Genomic DNA, 14,800 nt, shown 5'->3' on the forward strand with positions numbered 1-14,800 from the left:
TAACAGAAACTAAGGATTAAAAGTTGACTTGATTTAAACTACATTTCAATGCTTGACTAATTGCATCTGTGTTACCTGTTTGTGGATATTTGCCAAGTGAAATACCAATGAAAGTAATCAGAGTACCATTTTTCATGGAATAAACTAAAGATTTCGCTTCGCGGATTTTGTAGTATTTAAAGATGTCATACGCCAGTCAGTCGTCATTTGACAAATTTGTTAATTTAATTCAGAGAAAAACTGGACAAGATAATTGCGTCTCAGGTGGGTTTTTTCAGCAAACTAGACTCAATTTCGGCGGAAGTTGTGTCGTTAAAAAGTGATGCAACAACCCGTGATTCACGAATAGTTGAACTAGAATCTACACTAGAGGAGCAGAAGCTTAAATCTGAAGCTCTAGAGAAACGATTGCTTGCTTTTGAAGTAAAAGACCGAAAGCTTAACTTCTTGATTCATGGATTACCGGAAGAAAAATCTAATGAAACGCCTAAAGCTAATGTGAAAAACCTTTTTGTGAATAAGCTGGGAATTGATGAGCCAGTAATGATAACGAGAGGCTATCGCATTACTTCTCGTTCGGCAAATATTACTGACTCCCGCCAACGCAAAAGTAAGCAAAAGCAAGTGAAGCCTTTGCTTGTATTGTTAGGGTCCGAAAATCAGATTCAAGCTATAATGACAAACGTCGGTAAACTTAAGGCCAGTGGTATCGTTATTTGCATAGCCTGAACTGAATATCCGACTTGATAAACTTGAATAAACTTGCCGCCTGAACTGAATATCCGAAAAAGTGAGCTATTGGCCAAATCACGTGAGATGAAAACGAAAGGCGAAATAACGTCTTCTCGGGTTCGTCAAAAAGGCATAGACATATGGATCTGCTTCGTCTTCGTGGTCTAGCGTCCGGATCAGTTAATGGATTAGTTGTGACATCGATTTTGATTTATTATTATATTCCACGAGTGAAAACAGAGATTGGAATTGATCTCGTCATGCTGTGTTTTTTGTGCCTTGTTATTATGTATGATTATTTTCATGTTTTCCTTCTTTTCTGTCTAGATCTAGTTGTACAAAAAAAGTTCTCGTTCTGCTCGTTTTTTCTTTCCGCAGCAAACAAGCTTGTTGCGCTATCGAAATTAGAGACCCAAATGTCTGTATTGCTATTGTTTAATTTTGATCTAGTTCGGCGACCTTCTCACTCCTCGCATGCTGGGAATTATCTGAGGTACCACCTTTTACTCATTAGCCTATCATTTCATATTAATTTTGATAGGTTTTATCTATATGATATTATGATGATAATAATTGTTAAATAAGAAAACATCGGACCAGATCCATGATTTTGAGAAAAAACAACTTGACCTAAATGAATTATTTAAATCGGTAGGATCAACTGGTGATGAATCTTCTGATCTTTTTATCCAGTCTTTTCCTCGCAGTAAATATATAAATAATGACCAAATCCCTCCATTTAATCAGTTAGAATCCAACCGAATCGCGTTTTTGAATTGTAGAGGAGTGCTTAGTAGTTTAGATCTTCTATCCACATTCCTTTATAGTAATCGTATTGGTATTCTGGGACTATGTGAGACTTTTCTTAGTGATGGTATTAGTTCTTTGGTTGGTGTATCTGGGTACAGGATAGTTACTAGAAACAGGTCTACCTGTTCGAAAGGTGGACTTGCCGTGTTTATTGACCAGAATCTCCCTATCCGTAAAATTACGGATTTAAATTATTTGTATCAAGAGATGGATTTTGAATTTTTAATGGTTGAGATAAAGTCTGGTAAGGAGAATCTATTCATATGCTTGTTTTCTCGAAAATTGTAATAAAATGCGTAAAATTTGATTCGTAAGTATTGATCTAACGTGGCGGATGCCTCTTAAGAACCATCCAGTGGTTTTTATTGGTGATTTTGATATAGATTTTTGGCAGTTAGGTTCGGAGTCCCAAGGGTTAAGATCTCTACCTGTAGATATACTAAATACTTGTTTTTCTGCCGGATTGGTTACAAAAGAAAGAATACCAACACGTATTAGTGAACAGTCGGCATCAGTTATTGACAATATATTTACGAATTTCAATCTACATTCGAGTTATGTCGTATTAACTAATGAATCGGATCACTCTATGTTACTTGGTGAATTTTTGATAAATAGACTGAAATCTAAGCCGAATATAAAAGTAAGAAGGACTATTGATGACAAATCATTACAAAATTTGAGAGCTAAATTGGCTTGTAGCGACTGGACTTCATTTTATGAAGAAGCCAACCCAGATGCAATGGCTACCCTATTTATTGAGAAATTCTCTTCTGTCCTTGACTCTGCCTGCCCCTTTTTGAAAAAGCGCTCTAGGTATGCTACCCCGAAAAAAGCCTTGGATTACCCAAGGCTTACTAACCAGTATTGAACACAAAAATATGCTATTCAGGCAATATATTGATAATCCTGATGTACTTGGTACGGAATTCAAAAATTATAAAAACACTCTGACAACCCTGCTCAGGGAAGCTAAACAGGCTTACTACCATAAGCAGTTTCAAGAACAGATGGATCGCCAAAGAAGACATGGACACTGATAAATGAATGCCTGAATAAACAAGAAACTAATACGTTTCCTGAGACCATAACCAAGCCTGATGGAACATCTTCAACATCCCAACAAGAAGTAGCCAACACGTTAAATGAATTTTTTGCATGCATTGGAGAAGCAACCGTAGAGGAAGCTTATGGCCTTTCAGCTGTCGTCACGGATACTTACAAAAAATACCTACCTTCGTCATCTTGCTCCTCTGTGTTTCTGTCGCCAGTCTCTGAGGACGAACTGCTGAAGATTTTTCAAGCCATGAAAAACGGTCACTCCGAAGGTCCAGATGGGTCGTCAAATTATCTCATAAAGAAGACCATCGATTGCTATGTCGGCGTTATCGCACACATCGTCAATTCTTCATTTAAAGATGGCATCTTTCCTACTGTCTTCAAGTCAGCGAAGGTTATACCCCTCCACAAAGATAGCGACCCCAATCAGCCTTCGAACTACCGCCCTATCTCTATTCACTCTGGTTTTTCGAAAATTATGGAGCGTTGCATCTACAACAGCGTGATAAATAATCCGACTAAGTCTAATTTCTTCATCATGCAACAGTTTGGATTTAGGCCTGGCCAATCAACCAAACATTCTATATTGGTTTTGCTACAGTTTTTGAATGATGTGATGGACCGTGATGTGACACCAGCTACAATATTTGTGGATGTAAAAAAAACTTTTGACACGATTTGTCATCTGATTCTTCTGGATAAGCTTGACAACTGCGGAATAAGAGGTAATGCTCTCTTACTCATCCAGTCTTACCTCAGTGGTGAGAATCAATTTTTGGATGGGGGTGCAGTAAGATCGGTAAAAACACTATGTTCTAAAAAGGTAGGAGTAACAAAAGATTCAATTCTTAGACCACTACCATTTTTAATATACGTCAGTGACCATCTGGACACTATCACCGATGATGGACTTGCTCTACTTTTCGCAGACGACACGGCTAATTCTGTCACAGGTACAGATGAATCATCCGTCAGAGAAAACCTCTGTTTTGGTCTAAAGAAGCTATTACAGTGGTGTGCTGACAACCTCATGGTGTTAAACACTTCGAAGACCCATTTTATCATCTTCTCTCGTATTTCACATGCCGTACCGTCGATATGTCAAATATCTGTCCGTTTTAACGAAGAAATAGTTACCATTGCCAGGAAGGAGTCTTGTAAGTATCTAGGGCTAACAGTTGATTAAAATTTATCTTAGAAACTTCATCTTGATAGGCTAAGGATACAGCTAGGAAGGAATGTGGGTTTACTGCGGTATCATTCCACCTCCCTTTCCCTGCTCTTAAGTCAGTTTATTATTCTCTAATCCATTCTTATTTTAATTATTGTCCGATTGCTTATTTAAATACTTTCAAATCTCTAATTAAGCCCCTTCAACGTCTTCAAAATAATGCCCTTTGTACGTTAAAAGCACTCCTTCCCCCCCCATATTCCCTCTCCGATAAATCCCCTACTAAGAGCCTTTATACACTTTCAAGAATATTGCCAGTTGATCTATTCCTTCCTGCACATTGTGTTCTTTCAGACTAAAACAAATAAAAGAATTATTACCATTGGCTTTAAATTCTAGCAACTTCTCTTTAGTTTCTTTGGTCCAGAATAATTATTGTTTAAGAAGAAGTTCAGCCAAATTACCTTGCCCTAGAATCCGAACTGAAAGATCCAGATTTTCTCCTAAAAATTCAATAATAAAGTTCTGGAATATTTATGAAAGTAATTTAGATTCGCGTTTTTCTATTTCAGTTTCTAAGGCTAAATTCAACTATATCTAATAAGTAATTATAGATAATTATTTATTTATTTGCAGTCATGTGGGCCGGTGCTATTGTTGATAAATTTTTAATTATGTGGTATTATATTGATTTGAGGTGTGGCCTTTGGGTTCAGTGTGGTGTCTCATTTTTCTTCCGAGTATATCTAATGTATTATTTTTCTTTTCATCATTTGTTATTATTATTATTATTTTTTGTTAGGGTGCCCGTTTCCGAGTATAACTCACTGTGTAGGCACCCTCTGTAAATATTTTTTTTTCCAATTGATTCATATTGTAAAAGTGTTATTTTGTCCTTGTAGTGATTTAGTGAGAAATTAAAAAAACTTGAACTTGTATTGTATAAAGTTTTTACGGTGTGTTTTATGCGTCAAATAAATGCTTAAAAAAAGATTTTTGTAGGAATCATACGGAACTTAGCAATGGAAAGATTTTCAAGCACCCCATTTATACGGTTCAAATATTTGGCGGTGCGTTTTGTACAGCAAACTATTGCTTATGCAAACATTTTTATAGGAAACATACGGAACTTAGCAATGGAAAGAGTGGCAAGCACCGTCTTTTTCCCATGCAAGTATGCTAATTCAGGGTGTACAGCCAGTATGCTTCATACTGACAAACCAGAACACGAAGAAGTCTGTGAGTTTCGACCTTATTCCTGTCCATGTCCTGGTGCCTCTTGTAAATGGCAAGGCTCTTTAGAAATGGTTATGCCTCATCTATTACAACAACATAGATCAATCACAACTCTACAAGGTAAGGGATAAGTCAAGGATTTGATAGGCCTAGTTTATAAATTTGACCTGACTCTTTTTTTAGGAGTTAGGGGTTTTTATATTTCTTAACATTGGACGTGATCGCCTCTTACTAGGTTGCTAGCTACCGCTGCAACCCGGATAAAAGTGCACACAAAGTAAACAGTAATATGTTCTTAAAGAGTCTGTTGTAAATATGTGACGAAATTTTTTATTGCCATCTTTTGTGTTTTTATTTTAAATTTGTTTAATGTCTTATTTGTTCATAGACTGGAACAAGAATGAAAATTGGTCCCAATTCCTATCGTTTCACCTCTCTTGTGAACTTGGGGGATTTAGTTATCGATGAATAAATTTATTCTGACTAAGCGATCAGGCAGTGGTCTAAATAAGCTGCAAATTAGTAAAGAACGAACTGCCCGTAGTAAATGAAAATTTGAAAACGTGTTTTGAAAAAAAAGGAACTGTCAAGTGAGGAAGAATTACCGTTTAAAGCCGAACCATGTCACTGTATGGATCATTAATCAACAATTTCATCAATGAATCACCATAGCCGAAAATCTCATCAAGAAGAATTGTACTTCCCATGTTGAGGAACAAGGAAAATTAATTTTTCTTCTTTTTCTCGGCCTTTTTTCTTTTTTCTTTTTCGTGTCTCCTTTTTCTCTTTTTTTTTCTTCGTAGTTAGTGTGGTACTGAAACATCATAAAAAGATATTCAAGAACTCATCTGAAGGCTAATTTTTATAGCTACGTGTTTTATTTAAAGCAACATAACGTAAAAATAATATACATTTTTGACAAATGCTGTATCTTAATATACAAGATGATATAACACTCTTGTCTTTTCACAAGATAATACACCACACGTATCTTTGAAAAGTTGCTTCTCTGGGATATGATGTCATATTTGATGATTCTGTTACCTAATTTCCTGAAATGTCGTCATGTACTATGACTAAATTTTGACCATATGAGTTTCAAAGGTGCTCCTGGGGATATTTGCTTCAAAAAGCAGCTTTGTAAAAAATGATACCACTAGATAAACTTGCACTTTTTGTCAAAAAGTGCATTTTTTGGTAGCACAGCCAGTATTGAAAACCTGGTACGCTCTTTACTAGGCTCTAAGACGCAGTAACTAAACTATTGCAAACAAATTGGCAAAAGTTTTTATCATCAACCCAAAAAATTTGATAGCTAAGCTAAATATTTTATTAAATATGCAATATTTAATAGATAATACTAATGCAATATCACGTTTCCGTGGTACAGTCGGCGAATCATAACATTCACAAGGTTTAATGATGTCATATAGATAATTAAATGTAATAGACACCAGTTGGCGGGATAGAGCTTATAATGGGTAACACTAAACCATGACTTAAAGGATGGTCAATGGGTAGCACTTTACAAAAAAAAAAAAATAAAAAAAAAAAAAAAATTAAAAATTAAAAAAAAATTACCGTGGATTGTCAGTTTAATTGCATCTACTGATATTTGTTTCTTAAAGTTTACAAGAATTATTTATTAATTAAAGTAAAAAAAAAATGAAAACATTTTAGATGTATTTTGTTTTCAGTAAAGTGCAAATTAGGATCTGGTCTTGAGAAGGCATGGGGGTTGTCACTTGTCAGCCCTACTCATGTTAATTTTTGCTCGTTTTGTGTTTGACTCGGTTATTTATTGTAATATCTGTTCGTTTTGAGTTTCATTTATTTGTTGATGGTGATCTGTGGTAGTTTACGCTTTGGAAGGCTATTTGACTTTATTTCTGTTTATTTTTGGCTTAGTGGAGCTCTTCACTTTTCCTTGAAAAACTTGTTTTGTGGAAAAAATTTTAAATTAATTTCTGTTCGTTTTTTATTGACATAGTCTTTTTCATGGAAAAAATAATATTTTTTATCTTTTTGATTTTTTTTTTCTATTAGAATCCGAGGTTTGGTTTGCTATTTGAATGTTGAAGAAACTTGTTCAATAATTTTTAATTCTGACACAAATAATCTTGTTTAATTTAAGTTTATACCTCCTCAAGTTGACCTGAAAAGTAAAACTTAATATCTTTTCCAAAAAATTCTATCTATGCTCTTTGACAACCTGGGTACACTAAGCTTGCGCAGTAGCATAGTTGTAGCAGCATTAGTAGCAGTATGGGCATAGCACCTTTGGTTTCTTCAACATCCCCTTCAACAAACGCGGAAAGTTTCAACTTAATATATACCATCAACCGGTCCTGAAGCATTTCTTATGTGTCTGCTTGACAACCTGTATGGGCATAGTGTGTTTTAAATTTGGTCTATACAGTTTCTGTATATCCCAAATTTATCGCCTTAATTATTCAATCCTTAATTTTAATAGCAGTAGTAGTAGTAGTAGTAGTAGGTGTAGAATTGATAATAGTAGCCTAGGCTTTAGTGGCAGCAGCAGTAATGATTTAGTTCATCTGTGTGTTCTGATTTAGTTCATCTTCCCACCAAAATTTCTTGAAAAATTCACCTTCATGCCCTTAGGCATGGTTATAATAGTAATTACAGTAGTAGTATTGATATCACTAGTAATTAATTAAGAAAAATTAAATGTTTTTACTTCTATAACTTTAATAAATCAAATAATATTAACACTTTAATTACTAAATTTCGGTATATGTATATTAAACTGACAATGCACATTCATTTGTATTTTTTTCAGTAAATTGCAAATTATGTTCTGGCCTTGGGAAGCCATATGGGTTTTGAGCCCTACTCATGTTAATTTCTATTTGTTTTGAGTTTGAATCGGTTATTTATTGTAATTTTTGTTCGTTTTTGGTTTCATTTATTTATCGATGCTGATTTGTAGTAGTTTCACGCTTGGTAGATTATTTGATTTTATTTTTGCTCATTTTTGGTTTTCTGAAGTTCTTTACGTTTCTTTAAAAAACTTATTTTGCGGAAAAAGTTTTTTTTTATTAATTTCTGTATGTTTTATATTGACATAGTCTTTTCAGGGAAAAAGAAAATAATACTTTAAATCCTTTCGTTCTATTTAATACTTTATAGTTTGACCTGCTATTTGTATACTGGAGAAAATTTTTCAGCAATTTTTAGCAACATACACCCTTTTAAAAATCTGAACACAAATAGTAGTGTTTAATTTAGTTTCATACCTCCTCTAGTTGATCTGAAATAGAAAACTTGATACTATTCGCAGAAAAAATCTGTTTACTTTCTTTGATAGCTTGGGTACACTTACGCTATTTTGATTTTGTTAAATTTTAAGAGCAGAAGTAGCCGAAAGTTTGAACACAATACCATAAGTCGTTCTTGGGATGCTGCTGAGATGTCTTATTGGGAATTAGCATTAACACAGTGCATTTTGATTTAATCTTAAGGCAGCATTTAGTTTTTAAACAAAATGGGCAAATGGGAGGGTGGGAGTAGGAGGGCGACTAGTTGCCCTCCAATCACTTTCGACTGTTAAAAAGGGCATTAGCTCTTTCTATTTTCAATCGAATGAGCCCTTTTCAAAGTTCCTACGCAACTCCTTCGATACGAAGTGGCCTGGTCTAAAAAAAAAATAATAATAATACATTGCACCCACACCGATCTTGACTATAAAAATGTCAAGCCTTCCAGTCACTTTCGACTATTAAAAAGGGCACTAGACCTTTCAATTTCCAATCGAATGAGCCCTTTTTGAGTGTCTACGACAACGCTTTCTATAAATACCTTATATGCCCCCAGGGCGTAAATTACAACCCTTACCCTGAGGGCTGTGAGGGGGTTGTCATCCTCAAAGGCTTAATTTCGAAACTTTCAACTACGTTAAACAAAACGGCTATCTCAAAATGTTGATTGAATGTGTTCGGGGAAATGGTGGGCGTGAGAGGGGCGTTAGTTGCTCTCCTATCACTTTCAACTATGAAAAAAGGCACTAGCCCTTTCAATTTCCAATCGAATGAGTCCTTTTGAAGTTTCTACGACAACGTTTTCAATAAAAACCTTATATGCCCCCAGGGCATAACTTACAATCCTGGCCCTGAGGGTGGGGGAGGTAGGGGGGTTGTCATATTCAAAGATCTAATTTCCAGAACTTTCAACTACGTTGAAGAAAATTGCTATCTCAAAATTTTGATTGGATGTGTTTGGGGAAATGGTGGGCGTGAGAGCGGGTTAGTTGCCCTCCAATCACTTCGACTATTAAAAAGGGCACTAGCAGTTTCAATTTCCAATCGAACGATTCCTTTTTGAATTTTCTGCGACAACACTTTCTATGAAAAAAAAACTTATATCCCCTCAGGGCATAACTTACAACCCTTGCCATGAGGGCTGTGGTGGAAGTTCCATCCTCAAAAACATAATTTCCGGACTTTTTAACTACGTCGAACAAAATGGCTATCTCAAAATTTTGATTGAATGTGTTTGGGGAAAGGTGGGTGTGAGAGGGGTGTTAGTTATCTCCAATCACTTTCGACTGTTAAAAAGGGCACAAGCCCTTCTAATTTCCAATCGAATGAGTCTTTTTTGAAGTTTCTAGAACTTCACTATCTATAAAAAGCTTATATGCCCCAGGGCATAACTTACAACTCTTGCCCCAAGGGCTCTGATGGGGTTATCGTCCTCAAAGACCTAATTTCTAAAACTTTTAACTAGGATGAACAAAATGGCTATCTAAAAATTTTGATTGGATGTGTTTAGGGAAAAGGTGGGCGTGAGAGGGGGGTTTGTTATCTCCAATCACTTTCGACTGTTAAAAAGGACACAAGCCCTTCTAATTTCCAATCGAATGAGTCTTTTTTGAAGTTTCTAGAACTTCACTATCTATAAAAAGCTTATATGCCCCAGGGCATAACTTACAACTCTTGCCCCAAGGGCTCTGATGGGGTTGTAGTCTTCAGTGACCTAATTTCTAAGACTGTTAACTAGTTGAACAAAATGGCCATCTAAAAGTTTTGATTGGATATCTTTAGGGAAAAGGTTGGCGTGAGAGGGGGGGTAGTTGCCCTCAAATCACTTTCGACTATTAAAAAAGGCACTAGCCCTTTTAATGTCCGATCGAATGAGCTCTTTTTCAAGTTTCTACGACAAAGCTTTCAATAAAAAACCTTATATGCCCCCAGGGTATAGCTTACAACCCTTACCCTGAGGACTTTGGGGGGAGTGTAATCCTCAAAGATATAATTTCCGGACCTTTCGACTACTTTGAAGAAAATGGCTATCTCAAAATTTTGATTGGATATGTTTGTATAAATGGTGGGCGTGGAAGGGGTGTTAGTTGCCTTCCAATCACTTTCGACTATTAAAAAGGGCACTAGCCATTTCAATTTTCAATCAAATAAGCCCTTTTTGAAGTCTACGACAGCGCTTTCTATAAAAACCTTATCTGCCCCAAGTGCATAACTTACAACCCTTGCCCTGAGGTCTATGGGGGGTTGTCATCTTCAAAGACCTAATTTCCAGAACTTTTCAACTACGTTGAACAGAATGGCTATCTCAAAATTTTGATTAGATGGGGTTGGGGAAAAGGTGGGCGCGAGAGGGGGCTGAGTTGCCCTCCAATCACTTTCAACTATTAGAAAGGGCACTAGCCTTTTGAATTTCCAATCCAATGAGCCTTTCTTGAAGTTTCTATAACAACGCTTTCCATAAAAAAAAAACTTATATGCCCCCAGGGCATAACTTACAACCCTTACCCTTAGGGTTGTGGAGGAGTCTCCTCCTCAAAAACATAATTTCTATCTGGAAATCAACTACGCTGAACAAATTGGCTATCTCAAAATTTTGAGTGTTTGTATTCGGGGAAATGGTGGGCGTGGAAGGGGTGTTAGTTGCCATCCAATCACTTTTGACTATTAATAAGCGCACAAGCCTCTTCAATTTCTAATCGAATGAGCCCTTTTCGAGGTTTCTACGACAACTCCTTCGATACGAAGTGCCCAGATCTAAATAAAGAAAAAAAATAACACATTGTGCCAACATCGTTCTTTACTTAGGCAGCGCGATTGTGCTGCCTGTAATAGTATTGAATTGCGGTAGTACTGCTAGCAGCAGTAGTATTAATCTATTGCCTTTTGGCAAGTTGAACATCCCTATCATCAAGTCCTGGAAGTTTCAACTTAATACAATTAGCCATTGCTATGACATTGCCGATAAGCTGTATGTTCATATACTTCTTGAAATTTTTTCCTCGTTGCTCTTAGCCCTACAAGTAATTGCGGTAGAAGTAGTAAATGTAGCAGTAACAATAATATTAGCAGTAGTGTGCACATATTGCCTTTTGGTGAGAAGATCTCCCCCTTTAAGTATTCTCCGAAAGTTTCAACTTAATTTTAATTTACAAATCAAAACTTGATATGTGCTTTTTTGACAATGTGCACGCACATAACGTCTTTTGATTTAGTTTTCCCTTAATACTGTAAATGAAGCAGTGTGGTAGTAGAAGTGGTGGTAGTTGTAGTAGTATTGATATCATGAAAATATTGCCTTTTTGATCATCTCCCTTATCATTTTCTGAGTTTTCTAAATTAATATACTCAGTTATTCCTGTGTTGTACCCTTTTGACAATCCGTATACACATAATGTGTTTTGATTTAGTTCAACACTCCCCTCAACATTCTCTGAAAGTCTAACCTGAATGCCCTTCGTTCACTTGAAAAGTGAAGTTCAAACATGCATACCTTTCTCAATAACATATAATATGTGTAAGCAACAAACGAATTGCTTAACTTACACCCCTTGTCCTGAGGACTATGGGGAGGTTGACATCCCCAATACTGGAACTTGAAACAATGCTGAACAAAATAGCTCTCTTAAAATTTCGATCGGATGTGTTATGGGGATTGATCGGCTTGGGGGGGGGGGGCTGAAGTCCCTCCATTCACTTTTGAATCTTAAAAAGGGCACTAAAACTTCCGACTTCCAATCGGATGAGCTCCATCCGATCCAATGTTTATACGACTACTGGTTCCATAAAGACCTTATATGCCCCGGGCATAACTTACAACTTTTGCCAATGGACTATGGGGGATTGTGTCCACCACAAAGGCACTGTTATATGATTTTTGGACTATTGGTAGCATATAACGATCACCCTTTCTGTATATACCTTATATCCCCCAGGGCATAACTTAAGACCCTTGCCCTGAGGGCTTTGGGGGGGGGGTCATCCCCAAAGACATGATTTCTGGGCCTTTCAACTACGTTGAAAAAAATGAATATCTCAAAATTTTTGATTGGATGTGTTTGGGGAAATGGTGAGCGTGAGAGCGGGGTTTTGTTGCCCTCAGGTCACTTTGGAATATTGGAAAGAGCACTAGCCCTTTCAATATCCAATCGAATGAGCTTTTTTGAGTTTTCTACGACAACAAATGACCATCTCAAAATTTCTATCAGATACATTTCGAGAAAATACGAGGTTTGGGGGGGGGGGAGTATCCACCCTCCGATCACTGAATCTTAAAAAGGACATTAGAACATCTGATTTCCAATCAAATGAGTCCATTCCGAAATTTTTGCAATCACCCTTTCTATATATATATATATATATATATATATATATATATATATATATATATATATATATATATATATATATATATATATATATATATATATATATATATATATATATATATATATATATATATATATATATATATATATATATATATATATATATATATATATATATATATATATATATATATCATATATATATATATATATATATATATATATATATATATATATATATATATATATATATATATATATATATATATATATATATATATATATATATATATATATATATATATATATATATATATATATATATATATATATATATATATATATATATATATATATATATATATATATATATATATATATATATATATATATATATATATATATATATATATATATATATATATATATATATATATATATATATATATATATATATATATATATATATATATATATATATATAGCCCCTACGGCATAACTTACAGTCTTTGCCCTGAGGGCTGTGGGGGGGGGGTTGTCATTCTCAAAGACATAATTTCCAGACCTTTTAACTAAGATGAACAAAATGGCCATCTCAAGATTTTGATTGGGTGTGTTTTGGGGAAATAGTGGTGCGTGGGAGGGGGGTTATTGCCCTCCAATCACTTTTGACTATTAAAAAGGGCACTAGCCCTTTCAATGTCTAATCGAATGAGCTCTTTTCGAAGTTTATAAGACAAAAAATGGCCATCTCAAAATTTCTATCAGATGCATTTCGGGAAAATACGAGGTGTGTGTGGGTGTGGGGGGGGTGTCCACCCTCCAATCACTCTGAATCTCAAAAAGGGCACTAAAACTTCTGATTAGCAATCCAATGAGCCCCCTCCGAGGTTTCTACGTCACCCGTCCTGTATATACCTTATATGCTCCCAAGGCATAACTTACAACCCTTGCCCTGAGGGCTTTGGGAGGGGAGGGGGGCTTGCATCCTCAAAGACATATTTTCTTGACCTTTTAATTACGTTGAACAAAATGGCTATCTCAAAATTTTGATTGGATGTGTTTGGAGAAATGGCGAGCGTGGGAGGCGGGTTAGTTGCTATTAAAAAGGGCACTAGCTACTTCAATTTCCAATCGGATAAGCCCATTTTGAAGTTTATGCAACTCCTTCGATACGAAGTGCCCTGGTCTAAACAAAAAAATAATTAAATAAAACATTGTGCCCACATTGCTCTTTACTTAAAAAGCGATATTGTGCTGCCTATGATGAACTTTTTCAACTCATGGAAAAATTTGCCACTATAAAATCAATAAGCACCGCTCAATAAAATCAATAAACATCGAATGAAAACAAATTTCAAGGATTTAAAGCCTAAAATCGTGCGCCGTTCTTAGTATAACTTTGTCCATTCGGCTTATTATAGTCTTTTATAGATGTCGTACATGTTCAAAATTTAACATATTGTTTTAATCAAAATTAGCTTGTAATTAATTTTTTTCGCCACAGACGAATACCAGGGGAGAAGTTCACCCTTCGAAAGATTATATATGACGTTGCTCCTCCTGATTTAACAAAAAGGGCATGGTCTTAGAAATCTGAAAGCTGGTCGCAATACACCTTAAATTAGATTGACAGGACATTTAACTGTCTAAGATGGTTGAAAATAAGGCTAGAGGACACAACCTCTTTCACCTACGGTATACCCGTAGAAAAAGACCTTTTTGCGTTATTTCATTATATTAGGGTGGTTAGACATACAAATATATCTGACAGATAAGGTTGATAGTGTGCTGAACAAAACAGCCAATTTTGAAGAAATCTTTATTCGGCAATTCATCAAATACTACATATAAGGAATATTATCACATGAAACTTGGACGAGCAGGGTATATTGTCCGGCAATAAACGACGCATAAATAAATAAGGTATATGGCCCCATTAATTTCTGAAGATTATGGCCCTCTCTAATCTGCCCTCCTCTTAACTGCACCGAAATTTTTTAGCTTAACATCATCCTTTAAGTCAATTCATGGGCACGGTCATGTTTAACCTTTTTAACTAGAGTCCGAATGTGGTTTAAGAGCAAAGAATGAGCGAAACCTCCTAGAAACTAGAAAACCTCCTAGAAAAGCTCCTAGAAACTGAAAGTTTGTGAACCTATTGGAATTGGATCAACAACGCTTCT

General features: G+C 35.5%; 1 protein-coding gene across 2 annotated transcripts in view; it reads left to right on the plus strand.

Annotated features, from left to right (window-relative positions):
• LOC148944121 (E3 ubiquitin-protein ligase Siah1-like) overlaps window positions 1-14,800 on the plus strand; it is a 77,308-nt gene that overhangs the window by 28,144 nt on the left and 34,364 nt on the right. For both annotated transcript variants that reach the window (XM_089100523.1, XM_089100522.1), the window contains exon 3: window positions 4,889-5,128. In XM_089100523.1, the coding sequence (XP_088956649.1) occupies window positions 4,889-5,128 (240 nt within the window). The remainder of the gene's footprint in view (window positions 1-4,888; window positions 5,129-14,800) is intronic.

This window comes from Artemia sp. Qi Xiang Cuo, chromosome 14 (assembly GCF_049724085.1).
Source record: "Artemia sp. Qi Xiang Cuo chromosome 14, ASM4972408v1, whole genome shotgun sequence".
Taxonomy (NCBI): Eukaryota; Metazoa; Arthropoda; class Branchiopoda; order Anostraca; family Artemiidae; genus Artemia; species Artemia sp. Qi Xiang Cuo.